General features: G+C 41.4%; 1 protein-coding gene across 1 annotated transcript in view; it reads right to left on the reverse strand.

Moving 5' to 3' along the window:
• Window positions 1-657: 657 nt before the first annotated feature.
• Window positions 658-18,086, reverse strand: part of nnt (nicotinamide nucleotide transhydrogenase) — a 30,083-nt gene continuing 12,654 nt past the window's right edge. Inside the window, exons 13-22 of the mRNA XM_089020582.1 lie at window positions 15,836-15,981; window positions 15,427-15,622; window positions 14,805-15,038; window positions 14,555-14,715; window positions 13,304-13,483; window positions 12,244-12,403; window positions 9,608-9,689; window positions 6,868-6,986; window positions 5,587-5,702; window positions 658-3,060 (exon numbers count right to left, since the gene is read on the reverse strand). Coding sequence (XP_088876708.1) covers window positions 2,917-3,060; window positions 5,587-5,702; window positions 6,868-6,986; window positions 9,608-9,689; window positions 12,244-12,403; window positions 13,304-13,483; window positions 14,555-14,715; window positions 14,805-15,038; window positions 15,427-15,622; window positions 15,836-15,981 — 1,538 coding nt within the window. The 3' untranslated portion in view covers window positions 658-2,916. The remainder of the gene's footprint in view (window positions 3,061-5,586; window positions 5,703-6,867; window positions 6,987-9,607; window positions 9,690-12,243; window positions 12,404-13,303; window positions 13,484-14,554; window positions 14,716-14,804; window positions 15,039-15,426; window positions 15,623-15,835; window positions 15,982-18,086) is intronic.

An 18,086-nucleotide genomic window follows, 5' to 3' on the forward strand; every position in this document is an offset into this window, starting at 1 on the left:
TGTATTTTATTTTTTTACTTACTTTCCATACACGACTGCACCACAAAATAATTTGCATCCTCATCAAAGTGCACGCAAAGATAGAGGCACATTGTGGTAGAGGCACGCGGGTGATCCATCATAGTTGAGGATAAATAGCGGTAAAGTGACAACGGGGGAGCAGAAGGCGATCATCACCTTCGCCGTTATCACACAGCGGCGCATTACCATTAACGGCGGCACCACCAGACCGTGACAACTTCCTACATACATCATCATAGTCCAGTTTGTTTTTTTTTTTTTTTCAGAAAAAAAAAAAACTGTTTCAATCGCTATCGCTACATCTCACCCTCAACTGCGGCGAGTGACAGCTCCCTTCAGATGTGGCGTACCCACAGAGTAGATAAGAGCCTGTCTGAGTGCTACTTGTTACCGGATGAGGTCGCCCTCATGGCACACGCATGCACTCATCATCCTATCGTCTCATCTCTGTGGGCACCCGTGCTAAACGCCAGATTCACGGGTAGCCCCCCCCCCCCCCCCTACTATGATGACGATGAATGGCAAATCAAGTGGCGCTGGGAGCTGAAATTGTCACACAAGCTTGTGATTTTGGTAAAAAGGTCCCGGCAGAGTAGTAATGACAAAAAAATGAAAAATAAAACACAGCACACAGCATACAGTACCTTGTGTAAACACACAAGTTTATTTATTTCTTTGTTGTTTTGTTTTTTTTCTTAGGGATGATGCTTCGTGATTAACAAAAGCGGAAAAGAACATCCACAGTATGTTTCTTTCTTACCGCGGTTCAACCATCAAGCTTCAAATCCCACTCGCTGTGCTTCACAAATGTCAAATTACAAAAATACTTTCCGTTTGAAGGGGAGGGACCAAAAAAAAAAACGTTACATTTGCAAAATTGACCTAGTTACAGTAAAATGATGATTTTCGTAACATTGGGCAACAAACTCGAATTGCTTCGCCAACACCTGCAAGTTTTAATCCGTGTGAGCGCACAATTGCCAACGACTCAAAGTCGACTGAGGGTAATGCGGTCCGACGAGACACAAAATGACAAAGGGGTCCCAAAAAAATGGAAAGGACGTGCGATTGGTCTGACGAAAAAAACGCTACTGGTCGTATTTTGTGTGTATATGAAGAGGTAGAAGGAAGCGGTGGTCAAAATGGCGCAAAAGTCGCAGAGGTTCGTACATACCAGCAGTTCTTCTCATACAACATTTACAAAAGACAAGAAACGTAGCGATCGCCACCCCCAACCTCCCTTATTGCTCCTGAAACCAGGAAAAATAACATTTTGCGCTGTTCGCATTATAATATTTCGACTTGGGTGCAATCAATGTTTGTTATGTATATTGGACTCAAGATGGATTGACACCATTTAAAGGACAACCGACGTCTCCGGACAAGTTGTGTCCATAATTTGTAAAATGGCTTCAAATGATTTCTACTCAGCGTATTTTACAAAGATTCCACCTCAGATTGCTTTATTTAACGTTTTAAGACTCGAGCTGAATATTTTGGAAGTCTTGTTTTTGAGTTGGTGACGAGTCCTCACGTTACATCACTGAAGGAACACCCCTGACTGAAAAAAGGACATATTGTAGCAGTCCTTTCATCACGTCAAAGCATTTTTCTGTACTTTGGTCTGAAAACTTCATGTAGCGCCAAAAAGAGGCAGAAGAGGGCGACAAAGCTCGTGTAAGGAATTAATCAGCCTGTGGAAACGGGCTGATTAATTCCTTACACGGAGCTTTGTCGCGATTTTTTCCCTCTTTTTGTGCTACATTTACCGCTCAAAATGGCACGGAATAAATTCTTTAATCAATTGCAAACATGTATGCTTTCCTCTTCAGAACTATTTGAATCATATTCATCACTGGATTTGTAACAAGAAAGCATACTCTCCGAATCAAGACAAAGACGAAGGCAAGACGTCTTGGGGTGACACCACGAACAAGGGGGCGGGACCTTCTGAAACTGGCCACTTCCGGGTTCTTTTTTGTTGCAGATTTTGAACACTTTAAGTCATTTTTATTGGTGTTTTGCATTTGACTAAAATATACTGCGTGTTTTGGGTATTCTCGATGCTATGAAACGTTTTTCTGATGTCAGTTAGGAAACAAAAAAGTAATGTCGGTTGTGCTTTAAGTGGTACTTGCACTCAATAAGGACAAATGGGGCCGATTACAAAAACGGCCGATTACACATTTCTCCCCAAAATAAATTGTTACAATTCATCCACATCTGTGAGCTGAAATATCTGACCGTCGGATCTCATCGCTGCCCATTTAACAACAAAATAAAATGTGTAAAAATCCTCCACATTTCCCAGGTTCGTCTTGGTCGGAAATGTGTCTTTTGTTGTTCTATTCATCCAAAATGAATAAAGAGCGTAAGATACACTTTTCGGTTGTAATTCAAGAAGCGGTCATGACTTTTATTGTCTCGATACAAAACTGTTTTTGATCATATTGCTTTTGTTTTACCGCTAGTCATAAAAATGAGCTCCGGCGCTGAAGAAGCATTGCAGTAATTGAGGGATGGTCAAAAAAAAAAAAGAAGAAAAAAAATGGTCAACTCAAACACGATGGGGCATTCTCTTAAATGTCAATCTCTTGGGTTTTAAAAGAGAAAAAAAATGACATGAGAGTTTCAATATCTATGTCCTAAAAGTGTCACGTCACACATCTAACACGCAATGTGGATCGCCGCAGACTAAACAGCGAATCCTTCCTTCATCAAAACGCTAAACATTAAAAGATGTAACATCACAAATGTGACGTGTAGGGTAACCGCTGCCATTTGTTTTAATGCTGACGAGTATTCGTCGAAAAAAAAAAGTAAAAATAAAAGACGCAATGTCACTGTGTGGTTCCCCTTATGTGCGAGGGGGTGGCGGGAGGGGTTAAAGGCGCCTCACTGAGCCTCGCGGACCTTTGCCTGCAGGGCGTCGCAGGTCTTCTTGGCGTCGCCCAGCAACATGGCCGTGTTGGGCTTGTAGAAGATGGGGTTGTCCACGGCGGCGTATCCCACGCCCAGCGAGCGTTTCATCACCACCACCTACGGCAAACCCGAGCGGACGCCGTCAAGATGGTAGAAGGCTTTTCGCAACCACCGGCGGGGTGGATGTTGAAATGGAGCGGGGCCCACTTGCAGTGGGGTGGAGGGGGGCACCTTGCCAGTCCACCAAATTATGATGTCATCGCTCCATTGTTTGTTTTTTTTTTGCTAGCATGCAAAGCTTTTCTCTTTCTTGACAGTCGCTCTTCACGCGACTCTTTCGCTTTTATTTTGAAAGGGCCAGTTTTCCTTGTTTTTAACCATGTGTCAAGACTGGTGACATCCAGTGAACTAAATCTACGACTTGGAATCTATGACTGGTATCATATAAAGTGCAATTCAGGTACAAGGTAACTCAATGTACTTTGCAAATTAAAAAATAAGTTTCCATTTTTTTGAAGGGGAGTTGCTGGAACTTTCCCTGAGCAAAGTCAATGTGACAGACAAGTGACTTGCATTACAAGTATAATCACAGAGGAAATGACTCTGAAGTCAAGGTACCGAAGCACCGTATGCTAATTCCCGGTGTCCTAACAACCCAAGGGATTCGCAAACATGCGCTGTATGTATTCCTTTTCCGACTATTTGATCGAAGGTGATGCTGTGCGACAAAAACACAGATAGTGGCCGTTTTGTGCGGAAAAAAAGTTTGGGAAGTTTATTCCCTGAAATAGCTTCACTTTGCTAGTGTGTTTAAAAGCATTTTCATAAACAGTGCATGTGGGTCCAACTGTGCGGTTAAGTGCACAGGCGGCTTTTATTTTGAAGGGGCTCAGGTAGTCTTCAGTTTATGACAGAAATCAAATTATTGCGAACACATTTTTGATAAAACCGCCACTTTGAGTGAAGTGGGGTGAAAACACAAAATGGCCGATGCTCTTTTGGCCGTTTACAGTATTAGACAGACAATCGATTACAAAAGCAAAATGAGACCACTCACGAGGAGCATGGAGCAACTGCTTCCATGCAGAGTGACGTCATTTGATTCCGGATACACAACACAGATATGTTCTAGTGTGTGTCATGTTTTTTTATGAATTTATCAGTAATATCAAATAAGAAAGTCGGCCATGACAGATGCATTTTTGTGTTTTTTTTTTTTACTTCCACACCCATTATTATTGTGTCCAACATCAACAACAAATAGTTATTTCAGTAGAAAGGCTCCTTTGCTAAATTGCATTTGAAAAAAGTTAAAATTGAAAGGAAGTTTGGTAGGGCTGCAACAATGCCACAAGCCCCGATTTCAAAACGCAAGGAACGCTTTTGAGCCACTTCGGCGCAGACCTGCTTCGGCCATAAATATAAATCAGCCACCTTTTTTTTGATACAGATGAAAAAAAGAATCTCCTGTCATGGCATAATCAGTCATGTGTTTTTCGGACAAGTTGCTCTGGAGAATAATTTTTATTTTTTACAATTTTTAAATCAATTTCAATTTTGCAACTGTCAGTTGCAGGAAAGTTGCTAAACACTTGGTTGGACTTGGGGTCTTTTCAGTGGTCACTGTAATGTGACCAAACAAGTGCCAATGGAAACATAAATCAGTAAATCAAAAATCAGGCTATAATAATCATGCAAACAAAGTCCCCCATTTGAATTCAGATCATTCTTTGGTCCTGCATCGGAACCAAAAAATAAAATATAACCCAAACGAAACAAGTTATTTTTTTGGGCAACGGGAAATGCTCCTTTATTGTTTATTTAAATCGGGCTGTTTATTTATTTAGCTATCTATTGATCTATTCATTTATATATTTATTTACATATGCATTTAATGTATGTAATGTTCAATTTATTTATCTATTTATTCATCACTTTATTGATGAATCTATTTATTTATCTATTTATTAACCTCTTTATTCATTCATTTATATATTTATTTATCCATGTCATTATTTCTCTATTTATTTATGTATGTATCTATTTATTTATATATTTACTCATGTATTTATTCACCCATTTATCTATCCATTTATTCATTCATTTATTTATTGATTCATTTATCTCTTTATGTATTTTTCTATTTATTTATCCATTTATTTTTCTATATATTCATCTATTTGTTCATCTACTTATTTATATATTTTTGTCCATTTATTTATCCATTTATTGATTTATTTTTCTCTTTATTTCTGTATTTGTCTATCTATTCGTTTATTCATTCATTTTTCCATTTATTCATACATTTCTTTATCCATGTATTTGTTTGTTTTGTCATTTTGTTATTTGTTTATGTATTTATACAGTGTGTTTATGTATTCATTTGTTTATTTATTTATTTTCCGGGCATAGATTGCTGTAGGCAAAGCGTATCCAATCTCAGATCTCAGAGCAGCGCCATTCCATAGCGACACAGTCAGCTCTAATAGGATCAGGATGGGACTGCACCTGGAGCTGTAACCATCACCCTCCCTCTCTCTCCTGTTTCTTGCAACATTCACTGGTCTGTTGCTCTTTTATCTATTTTGGGCCCGGGGGACGTGAATGTTATGACGGCGCGGGCGTGTGCCAGATGTGTCTCACCTGTTTGGCCTTCCAGACCTCCAGTACGGGCATGCCGGCGATGATGGAGTTGGGGTCTTCCTGGGCGGCGGAATTCACCGTGTCATTGGCGCCAATCACCAGGACCAGGTCGGTCTCTGATGAGACACACCAGACGTTTGAGTGAGATTTAAAGTTGATACTGTTGATAGGCCAGCGCGTGCTTAAATAGGGCTAACGGCTCCCACTTTCCGCGAAACTTGTGAACATTTTACTTGTTTTGTACTTGTAGCACTTTGACAAATCACATGTGGTGGATTGCAAACCTGAAGTATGACCGCCACCTCTTCTTTCTTTCTTGGAACTAACTTTGTGGGGGAAAAAAATCCTCGTTGCCATTTAATCGTTCCAAGTCCCATGGTAAAATCCTTGAATCTTCACAGTGTAATCAAGACCACATCTCGAGTAGAATCAATCGCGCATGGCCTCACTTCAGCGACCATCAAAGTCGTACCGGTTAATGAAAAACACGACTTTACTTGATCGTTTAATTTCACCATTTGATCGGATGGCAGAGCCTCCAGAGATCCAACTACAGTATTTGTAGACAAACACATTCAAAGGTAAAATTTCAATTTTGTTGTGTTGTATAGTTTGATTTACTAAAGCACAGGTGTCAAAGTCAAGGCCCGGGGGCCAAATCTGGCCCGCCACATCATTTTATTCGGCCCACGAAGGCAAATCAAGCATTCATCCGAACCAAATTTTCAGATTCGCATGTGCAATCAATCACATTGATATTCTTGTAATATTTTTGTTTTTTCTGGTAACACTCGAACGACAATTTTTGTAATTTCTGGTGTAAGGCGCACACCCCCAATGAATGGTGTATTTTTCATACCATAAATTAAGCACACTGGACTATAAGGTGCACCTTCAATGAATAAAAAAATAGTATAAATACATGCATTTTTTCCAAATATAAGGCACACCACATAAGGCACTACAGTCGAGGCTGGGGTGAGGCACTACTTCTTCTAAAGGGGGAAATGGAGTCGTGGCTGTAGTTGCTAGACCTGTTGTAGCTCAATATTACTTCACAGATAAGGCGCACCTGCGTATAAGGTGCAGGGTCATCTTTTACAATTAACTTAAACGATTGCAAAACTGATAATCAATCTATTCGTCGTGTCCAAATCGGAATATGCTGAGATGATGAAACATTTATTTGGTTACACTGTCATAAAGACCCTCCGAGGGAAGACGGCACCCCCTGTTTTAATGTTGTGCGGATGTGTATTCGGGTAACCCGGTTTGTCTTACCAGGAAAGTCTTCATTGATTTCGTCCATCTCCAGGACAATGTCATAAGGGACGCCGGCTTCGGCCAACAGCACGTTGAGTTGACCGGGCATACGTCCGGCGACGGGGTGGATGCCAAACCTAGAGCAACATTAGGCAATTAGTATTTTGGATTTGGGTGGGGTGGTCAATTTACAATTCTGAAATTCAGCATGGAATGAAGTTATGAATTCCCCCAACGTGATCGTTGAATGAAACAGGAATGAGATGTTTGTGTCATGGCAGCCGCCGTTTGGATTGGGGATTAACTGGTATTAGTTTGGGGATTTTAGGCAAGAGCAGAGTGCAAGCATAGCATCTGGACCATATTAGCGAGGGTGGCGGGATTTGAAAAAAAAAGACACTTTGGACACAACGTTAGGGAAGCGAGAGTGAACGTCTGCCATCCTACGGGACACTTGGAACATGAAATGAAAAAGGATTGCGTTCATGGTGAATTGAAATCCGTAGTATTCGAGTATATAGAATGAATACAGTGATACATTGGCTTACGAACTTAATTGATTTCCAGACATAGTGTGTCAGGTGAAAAGTGTGTATCCCAAAAATTAATTTCCCATAGGAAACCATTAAAATGAGAATAATCCGTTGCCAGGTCCCCATAAAACATAATTTTCTACTTTCTAATTTTCCAAGCCTGAAAACTACACAAAATATACCTTATTTTATTTATAATAAATGTGCTATGGTATTATAATTAAAGAAATACACTGTACTGTATAATAAAGTCGTTTTATTTACCTTTGTGATGGTCGTTGATGGCTTGATGGAATGGATAGCTTTTTGCATAGTGTCTCAAGGAGTTCTGGGATGTACATCTTGGAAGTTGAAACATCATTAATAGCTGGTTCCCTTGTCTTTTCATTTCAAATTGAACTGATGGCTAGCGCGGGTTACTTGTGGAGCATGAAACGAGTCCAAATTTCACTGTTTTCTATCAATTTTGTCAGTCTCTCTCTGTCCTCTGCCTGTCTCTTTAATGTTTAAACCACCTCCCCTCACTGTTGCGTTCTTGACCAATCACGTGGCTTCAACCAAAGACTGAGGGCGGGGAATAGAGGACGAACAAACATGTCGGCAGCCATTTTTTTTTTGGAGAATGGCTTCACTCTCTCTGTCTGTAACCCCACCCCCCTCACTGCTGCGTTCTTGACCAATCACATGGATTTAACCGATGATGGGGGTGGGGAATAGAGGACCAAAACAAGCCGGCTGCCATTTTCTTTGAGGAGAACGTGCTCGTTCGCGAACGACACATCACTCATTGAGCAGCTCCGTGTGTATCCCGAAAAATAGTTTGTATGCCAAGGTAAAATTTTCATACATTTAACGTTCGTAAACCAAAAAGTTCGTAAGCCAAGGGGTTCGTAAACCGAGGTATCACTGTACTGCTATTTGGCTTCCTCCACTTGAACTCTGACCGGGCGTTTCCCCTCCTAATGAAGTACAAATGCTCCAAGTAGCTCGGAAAGCAGCAGCTGCCGCAACGGAGGCTGGACAATTAAACCGGCTTCCGCTCGGCCTTCCTTCATTCATCCTTCTTGTGTTGTTGACGTGACATTTGGTCGACTACATCCGTCGGCACGAGTCAACCTCCCCCATGTTTTCCTTGTTTTGTTTTTGCCTTGATACCATTTTCAGTAATTGACATAATTGTAGCACACGACAATTACGACAAACACGAGCTGGTTTGCAAAAACGTTTTATCTGAATTGCGTGGATAGCGGCGATCACAAATGGGGGGGGGCGCCTGTGAGGAAGCCATTGGTGCGCTCCAGCGGAGTCGTTATAAGTCACGTTACGGATTGTTTTTCAGCATTTTTGGCCACGGCATTCATCAAGGAGGGGACTGTGCTGAGCGCTTGCGCCTTTTCGGCAGCACAAATATACCAGCACCGTTTTTGATTGGGAGGAATGTCGGTGCCATTTGACTGTCATCGCTGGACAGCTCCGGGGCGATTGTGCTTTTTTTTGCGCCTGTAATGGGCAGCATTTTCAAAGCCCCGCTTTGTTCAGTGAAAAAGTCGCTGCCATTAGACAGTCTGCGGTTTGGAATTGAAGCGGATTCATGCGGGGCAGGAGATGTGAGACCATCTCTTTCCTCAATGGATGCTATAGTTTCGTGTTTGCTTTCAACATTTAGCTTGGAGCAGATATGCACATTTCATTCGTGATGTCCCTGATCCACTGGTGAAAAGGACGCTTTTATCCTCTCCTCTTTCATCTAGAACTGCTTCATGTAACAAAGAGGGTGCAGAAAGTGCTTAAGAATGAAATACTGTCCGTGTCTCTGTGTTGTCATATTTGTAATTTACAGTAAAGTCTCGTTATATCGATATCGGATATATCGATAGTCCCGGTTATATCGATACTATTCCTATGCACGCACGGAGAAAATTACATGCAAACAGGGTCTGATATATCGATAGTCCCGGTTATATCGATATTTTTTCGGACTCCCTTGAATATCGATATAACGAGACTTTACTGTAGTTTTTTTTTTGTTCTTTTGACTTTACAGCAGCTCCTGTATTTTGTTGTTCTCCTTTTTCCTTTGCTTTCCCCTCCCTTTCATAACTCTGCTGCTATGAAATGTAAATTACTCCATCGCGAGACTAATAAAGGCTAATCCAAACCAATCCAAGAATGTTAACTTGGAGAAGAATCGCCATGGGGGTGACTTCGGGGAAGGGGGAACTTACCGCACATCCTTGCCAGCTTCTTTGAGATTCTTCACCAACTCTGCAATGGGGTACTGTGCCTTGGCAGCACAAAGACCATAACCTGTCAAAAAAGTGATTTATGATTATTATTTTTGGGAATCGATGCTTATTTGGCAAAAAAAAATAAAAGCGTCGCAGCAATGATCGCCACACATTACTGACAGTGAAAAGAGTTCTTCTTCTACTGAAAATGACAATAACTACCAGACCGCGTGTCCGTAGCTCAATGAAAGGGAAGCCACAAAATGGTTTTAAACAGAAAACGGTTCCCCGAGTTACTGATTTTCAACTACCGCATTTTCTGGTGTATAAGGCACATCGGAAGAATATAAGGCGCATCTACAACGAATGGTGTATTTTCAAACTTTTTCCAAATATAAGACGCACCTTGAATGAATGAAAAAAAGTTTTCCAAATATAATATATCAATATATATATTTTTTCCAAATATAAGGCACACCACATTATAAGGCGCTGCAGTAGAGGCAGGGGTTACGCACTACTTTGTCCACAGGGGAAAATGGAGTCGGTGGCTGCTGACAGGACTTATCAGACCTGTAGTGGCTCAATATTACTTCACATATAAGGTGCACCAGCATATAAGGCGCAGGGTCATCTTTTGGAGAAAAAAAAAGTTTTTAGGTGCGCCTAATACACCGGAAAATACAGTAACTTTCTTTTCAACCACAGGTTATATTCTTATTGCGTTGAAAGGGGTTAACAACTACGCAGGTCACCAAAATATGAGAAACATGGTAAATGGTACTCAAAATAACCTGTTGTTCACTAACAAGGCTCGTCTCATTTTCGGTATCATGAATGGTAACGACAGCTAATGAGTCCCATTCCGGGTAGTGGAGTACAAAAAAAAAAAAATCCTTCGCCTCCGCCTCAGACTCTTTCAGCTCCGTATAATCACGGCAGGAATATTTTTGAAGTTCAGTCCGCCGCTGACCCCTGCGAGGTCCTAAAGCGCTCACAGACTACCCGCTGTGACAGAGTTTTACAATCCCACAGAATGTGCTAATGCACTTGTGAGAGCACGGTGTGCTGCCAGTTAGAGCAAAAAAGAAATAAATATAGAAATAATACTAATGATAACCAGTTAGCGTGTAGGCTTCAAAAGAAACTGCGCAAATCACCAATAAAAGTCCGATGTTGGCATAGGAGATGACAAGTAAGATGTGGTGAAAAAGTCAGCATGTGAAATGTAGCAACAGGACTAGCACATTTTTTTTAATGGACCCATTTCATCAATAAACCAGCGTCCTTGTCCGGTGAGTGACGTGGGAGTCAAAAACAACTACGAGGGAACATGTTGGCGTTTTTGACATCAAGGTGTGAAAGATTCTGCGAAGTCGTTCTCTATCTGCTTCCATACATTCCACATTTTGGAGAAATCAAGTGTAACCCCGACCCCCACAATGCCCCCCCCCCCCCCCCAAAAAAAAAAAAAAAAAAAAAAATCTGAATGTTTTGCCCAGATGTCAATATAGTGAGGTGACAGACAGCTACAATTGGTCTAAAATGGTCAAAATGGAAACCCGAGGATAGACGAAAGAGAGCAAACGGCAGTCTCGTAGCTGATTACTGCAGCAGAGAAAATAATCAGCCGTTTGATTACACGCTGTTCCAGCAATTATGACATCAGCGGCGGCAAAACTTTAACACGGGACAAACTGCATTGTGATGGACTTGAGGTCAACTTATTCAAATTAAAGCTATGCGGGAGGGAAGGGAGGAAAAAAGTAACTAAAATAATTGTATAATGTGATGGCTTCACTGAACTCAATTTCATGTTGACAATGCTTTGTTATGATTATTTGAAAATTTCATATTTTGACTCATGTTGACTGAAAAAAAAATAGATTTCTGATTTATTTATTTTTTAAGATGAAGAAAAACAAACCGAAAGCCTTTTTTTCCGCCACTGCGTCCAACTCAGACTTTATTTTGGCGCATTTTTTGCTTCGGCTGTCGGATATGATCACTGCCCTTGTCTGTTTGTAGCAGAAAAGTCAAATATTGTGTCAAAAAGTGTTTTCACACACACAGACACGCACACACACAAAATCAAGGGGGAAAAAAACTATTGACAAGTTTGTAAAAGTGCTAAATGAGTCTCATATATTTTTAAATGCTGACAAATAGAACTGTATGATATTAAAAAAAAGACATTGGAGATGAAAAAAAAAACGAGAAATGATGAATAAGTTGACCTCAAGTCGATTAATGTCAATGGATATTTTGTAAAGCGTCCAAAGAGACACGTCAACGTCGCCACAACTTTGTATGTGAAAACTATGTACTCACAAAGAACCCCCCACCCCCACCAATTTCGCGTCATTCCTAATAACTGCATTGTAGCCAGTCTTATTTTACGAGACACGACCACACAAGAATGTCATTGTTAGCGTGTGATGGGGATGGGGGGGGGGGGGCGCCTCAACCTTGTCAATTAGCAAGGCAAAACGGTGATGTAACATGGGGGTCAAGAAAGGGTTAAATCAACAGAACATCGACTTTTTAAAAGCCTGAAAAGGGGGGGCAGCAAAGTCAAAGCGCTGTTTTTCAACTTGTATACAAGTCGTGTGAGGAGATTGAGGGGGGGTTACCTGGTGTGATGATAATGTTCTGGGCCTCTTTAATCATGTCCACGGTTTGATCCACGTTGACCTCAGTGTGCGTCCCTGTGATCTCCATGGGCTTCCCAGTCCCGGTGGAAGACGTGCCGTAGCCCCCCAGGATGACGTTCGCAAGCGAGCGGTTCATGGCCTGATGGGGAAACGTCGCTTTCATTATTTTTATCGTCTCGTTCTGCGTCAACTTGAGTTATGGTCAGAGTGGAGGGGTAAATTGTCTTGAAAAGTAGACGGCGGCGAGGCCTGAGATTTAGCTCCTTAACAAGCTAGCCGAGATGGTAACATGAGAGTTCCTCCTGGTGGATACCAGAGGAACTATATAATAATAAATAATAATAATAATAATAATAATAATAATAATAATAATAATAATAATAATAATAATAAAATAATACAATAATAATAATAGAAAACAATAATAAACTAATAATAATAACAACACGATAATGAAAAATAATAAAATAAACATAATAATAATAATAAAATAATTACAAATAATAATAACACAAAAATGAAAAAAATAATAAAAAATAAGAGTCATATAATAATCATAAACAATAATAGAAAATAATAAACTAATAAGAATAAAATGAAATAAAATAATAATAATAATAATAATAATAATAATAATAATAAGAATAAGAAGAATAAGAAGAAGAAGAATAAGAAGAAGAAGAAGAAGAAGAAGAAGAAGAAGAAGAAGAAGAAGAAGAAGAAGAAGAAGAAAAAGAAGAAGAAGAATAAACTTCATTCATAAGCGCCTTTCAAAACACTTAAAGTCAAAGGACATTTTTTTAGCTCATTGAGGTGAGCAGCGGCAGCTCGACGCGCCTCAACCCGGACGTAACATACACAAATAGCCTTTTCCTAATGCTAATCTGCTTTCTGCCGGAGTGCCCTTGCGAATCCTTCTGAATTTTCATTTCAGTATAAGAAGTCATCCAAACCATTTTTCCACCCAGAGCATGTACAGCAAAGCTGGATGATGATCCGCAGCCACTTTCAAGCGATGACGTCATCCATAGGGACTTACCACACACATAATGTACGATAGAATGGCACCAGACGATCCGATGAGGGCGCCGACAATGGTCAGGAGATTGTTATTGAGCAGGAAACCCTCGGCGCACAAGGCCCAGCCCGAGTAGCTGTTCAGCACAGTGATCACCACCGGCATGTCGGCACCGCCGATGGCCGCGGTTAAAGTTACTCCCTGGAGGAAAACAGAAGAACATGTTAGAGGCAAAGACGCCCGTGATTCGAAAATTGAAAAAGGAGATAATTCTGTCATACAGTGATCCAAAAGAGTGCTTGGTTTTGGAGGCTTTTCAGCCTCCGCTGCTAACCATGATTGGTTTTTAACTCATTCACTGCCAAATGTGCAAAAATGTGTCCAGTCCAGTGCCAGGGTTTTTGTCATTTTCCCTCAAATTCCAGGACCCTCAGAAAATTGAGTTTTACGACTACATAAACATTCAATGTAGCGTAAAAAAACCTTAGACTCTCTTCTCCCAAGAGAAAAAATGAGTTAATTCCTAAGTTATTTGGGTCTGGAGGTATATGAGCTTGAAATGGGGGCGGCTGTCCAAAATACAATGCAATATTGATTCAATAAAAACAGCTGAAGCTGTAACAAAGCGCTAACATGGACACAAGGCAAATACTGCCCCCTCGTGGAAGGGGAAAAAAACATTGCCAGAGGTCTGACCAGCGCTTTATCAGCACGGAAAAAAAAAAAAAAAAAAAAAAAACAATCGGGAATGACTCTCCCAAATAAATTCGAGAATGGCAGTGAATGAGTTCAGAATCAGAAAACCTTGAATGGTCCCACAATGGGGAAATAAATTGAGGTCAAAAGGTCATTTGGGTATTCTGTGGCAAAAAAAAAAATGAGTTCATCGTCAAGGAGCATTTTTTTGAAAGGTTAAGTGTGACTTTATAGTGGTGAAGCCCAATATAATTAGTGTCAAGTGCAAGCAGGAAGCTGGCAGTTGCACAAAGTTGACCGTTTTTTTGCCGCGACGGTTGCCAGACTATTAACAGATTTCTGGGCAGCCCCTGGTGCCAGTGCCACAAACAGGCAGCTTATTGACTAGCCAGACTTCACCCCCGTCCTAATGGAAAATAAAAAAATCAACCTTCGTGCACAGGCCGTCCATCAGCATGAACAGATTACGATCAGCTCACCTCGAATCGTCGCCGTAAAAACAACCCCAAAAAAATGTAATGAATGCATCGTTGTGCATACGTGGCCGCGTTCCAAAACCGTACGACGGGGTCATACCATGATGGCAGACAGAGCGGAGACCGAGCCCAGGCAGGTGATGCCCGTGATGTAGCTGGGGTCCATCATGTAAGGGATCATCCCACCGATGCTGCCGGCCATCAGAGAGGCGTTCAGTGCGTGGCGAGCGGGAAGAATCAAGGGGGCGCTGTTCAGCATACCTGTTAAGATTATCGAGCATTTTAGGAGCACAATCCGCCTCCCTGACTTTTTCAACATTGATAACTATTTGATTGAAACTATCTCCAACCTTGCAGTTTGCCGTAAGCCACCAAAGAGCCGCTGAAAGTGACTCCGCCAATGAAAGTGCCAAGGTAGGCCACTATCTTGGTCAAATTGGCCGCGGGGTCCGTGGCAAAGTGAGGATACTCCACCATGTATTCGGCCACGCAGGTCAGGACTGCGGCCAAACCCACCAGGCTGTGGAAGGCGGCCACCAGCTGCGGCAGATCGCTGATCTGGATTCTCTTAGCGATTGTCAAACCTGCAGAGGCGAAAACAAGTGATCAAGCACACAGGACATGCAAATCTCATGAACACTAACAGAGAACTGCCGGGAAAGAGGACCTTTATAAAAAAAAATATATGTTTTGCCGATGGCCTATTTGGCGTATTTTCCATGTTTGGACCGACGGAGATGATGTGAGCTGTTTAGTCTGTTTGTTACGGGAACAATTAGCATTTAATTTAAATGATCTAGCATGGAATTGTAATGAGGTGAGAATCTGGCTGCAACGACCTGTTTGCTGCACACATCACAAAGCTCAACTGCAGCACCTGCTTCTTAATTTATCCAAGGTGCCGGCACACAAACGCAGACACACGCATCCCGCACATCCAGGAACATCACGTGACGACAAATTCAGACTCACCAGCGGTTCCGCCGACGGCCATTGCGGCGCTCATCTGCGCCAAGAGTTCAGGACTTGGCTTGAGTGCGCCCAGAGTGGCGACGATGCCGCCGGCGACTCCCATAATACCCAAGGCATTACCCAAGCGGGCTGTGGACTGGTTAGACAAGCCAGCCAGGGCGCCGACGCAGCACATTCCGGAACCCAAGTACATCATCTGGTGATAGAAGAGGATGTACAATGCTTTAGGAAAAAAAGAAGAAGACGATTGTTTTACATGGATGATTTGTTCAACATCTGGACCCACAAAGACCACATAAAAAGGATCGTTACCTCACTTTTACATGCCAGTCTACTACTTTGATGGACTTTTAAAATGGACACAGCGGATTTATACAGACACATGATCAAGATCAAAATCATCCCCCACCTGCTCAATGTTGTATCCCGACTGCAGCGCTGCAGCGTAACCGCCCACGAACACGCCGGCCGGAAGCAGATAGAGGTAGTTGTGCTCAGGGGGATCAGTGGGACGCTTGAACATATCCAACATTTTCTGAGTCACCAGGAAACCACCTTGGACAAACAAAATGCCACACACATTTCATATCAAAGGCATGGCTTGAGGAGCCCGCGATAGAGGAAAGGAGCGTCAGCGCAGAGCGCCGATGCGTATGTGGAACTGTCGCGGCTTGGAATTGAAGCGGATTTGCGTGCCGCGGGATCTTTTGTGAGACAATCTTTTTGTCAATGTATGCGACAGCTTCGGGTTTGCTTTGAAAACTTAGCTTGTATCAGACGTGCACATTGCACCATTATGTCTCTGATCCACTGGTGAAAAGGAGGCTTTAACGGCTTTATATAATAAAGTGTCTTGTACTCAAACATCATAGAGTTTATTATTTTGCTTTGTGTTGACTATTATCGTATGTTCATGTGTATTATTATTAGTAATATTATTAGTATCATTAGTAAAATACATATTGATTTATATAGCGCTTTAACAACAGTCAATCTAGCTAGCTTGCCATCTATTAGCTATATAGCTAGCTACCTTGCTATTTGAGTCAGGAAACATACAGTATTAGCTCTCTAGCTCGCTATCTATATATATTAGCTGTCCAGCTATCTATTCCGGGTTGAGTGAACGCTGGCGCGTGTGGCTGCCGCTGCTCACCTACAGAAAAACTTGTGACCTGTGACTGTAAAGTGACCTTGAGAGTTTTGAAAGGCGCTTATAATTGAAGTGATTATTATTATTATTATTATTATTATTATTATAATACAGTAAAGTCTCGTTATATCGATATCGGTTATATCAATAGTATTGCTTATTACGATACTATTTCTATGAACGCAAGGAGAAAATTTACATGCCGCAGGATCGGATATATCGATAGTCCGGTTATATCGATATTTTTTTCCGACTCCCGAGAATATCGATATAACGAGACTTTACTGTATTAGTATTATTATTATTTTGTAAAGTGCTTTCTGATAGCTGCAGTTCACCCCGTCATGGCTCCCCCTGTCTGGCTGCTCTACAGTAGATCCTAACCCTTTTAAAATCCCTTTCTGTTCTACTATTTTTTTAATTTGTTTTATTTCTATTATAAATAGAATACTTCATCAGCCCCCCACCCGCCTTTTCAATTTTGCTGCTGTAGATTGCAAATTTCCCCATTGTTGGACTATTAAAGGCTTTCTGATTCTGATTAAAAACGACCACTGAAGAAGCATCGCTTGACACAATACATCACTTTTAAACCCATGGAGCAACAAAGATCGTATTATTGTGAAGGAAACTTTTGACTTGACGTCCCCTTTCAAATGTTATTAAAAAAAGAAAACCTTGGCATATGGAGGTTTTTAAGTTTGACTGTAGTTGTTAAAAAGTTGCTCTCATCATAAAACGTGAGTGATGGCTCATGACCATGTGTTGTAATTCTTGCCCACGGGAACAAGAAGCTCCGTCATGCCGATGCCTTCTTCAAAACAGGTGCGCAAATTCAACGGACAGAATACAAGGCGCTCCTCTGAATTTGGAGCGTCATCTGTTTGCATGGAATTAAGGTTGGCTGGGGTTCCACGAGGTTTGTGGCTAAAGTGGTGCACCGCGATGGAGTGAACCGTGGATAAATTAGGGAAAAGGCGATTTTAATGTATTTTTTTAAAGTCTTGGTTGGAGTGTTTGACACACTAAAGTAGCTCAGAAAGAACACAAAGCCTCACGGGGGAAAATTTATCCGAACATCGCCTCACACCCCATCAAACAAGACAATGGGGTCAGGGTACGGCGTTTCCTTCGTTTCGCAAAAGTATAGCTCTGATCAATAAATTGTATTTATAATGGCACAGCATGAGACCTCGCCGGTTTTCCATGACAAAACTCGACAAATGGCAACGATGACTCTCACCGTTGACAAGTACACTATTTTTCATCTGTTACGTGGAAAGCCGCACCGGTTAGGTTTGTTACGTGACGGAATTTCAAATCGGCGCCATCCCACAGCACGGTAGGAATTACAGTGATACCTCAGTTTAGAAACCCCTTGGCTTACGAACTTTTCGGTTTACGAACGTTATATTTATGAAAATTTTACCTTGGCATACGAGCTATTTTTCGGGATACACACGGAGCTGCCTCTCTTGTTTCTATTCATAATTTTATGTCGTTTATT

Source organism: Hippocampus bargibanti, linkage group LG18 (assembly GCF_051943395.1).
Source record: "Hippocampus bargibanti isolate YZ-2025 linkage group LG18, ASM5194339v1, whole genome shotgun sequence".
Classification (NCBI taxonomy): Eukaryota; Metazoa; Chordata; class Actinopteri; order Syngnathiformes; family Syngnathidae; genus Hippocampus; species Hippocampus bargibanti.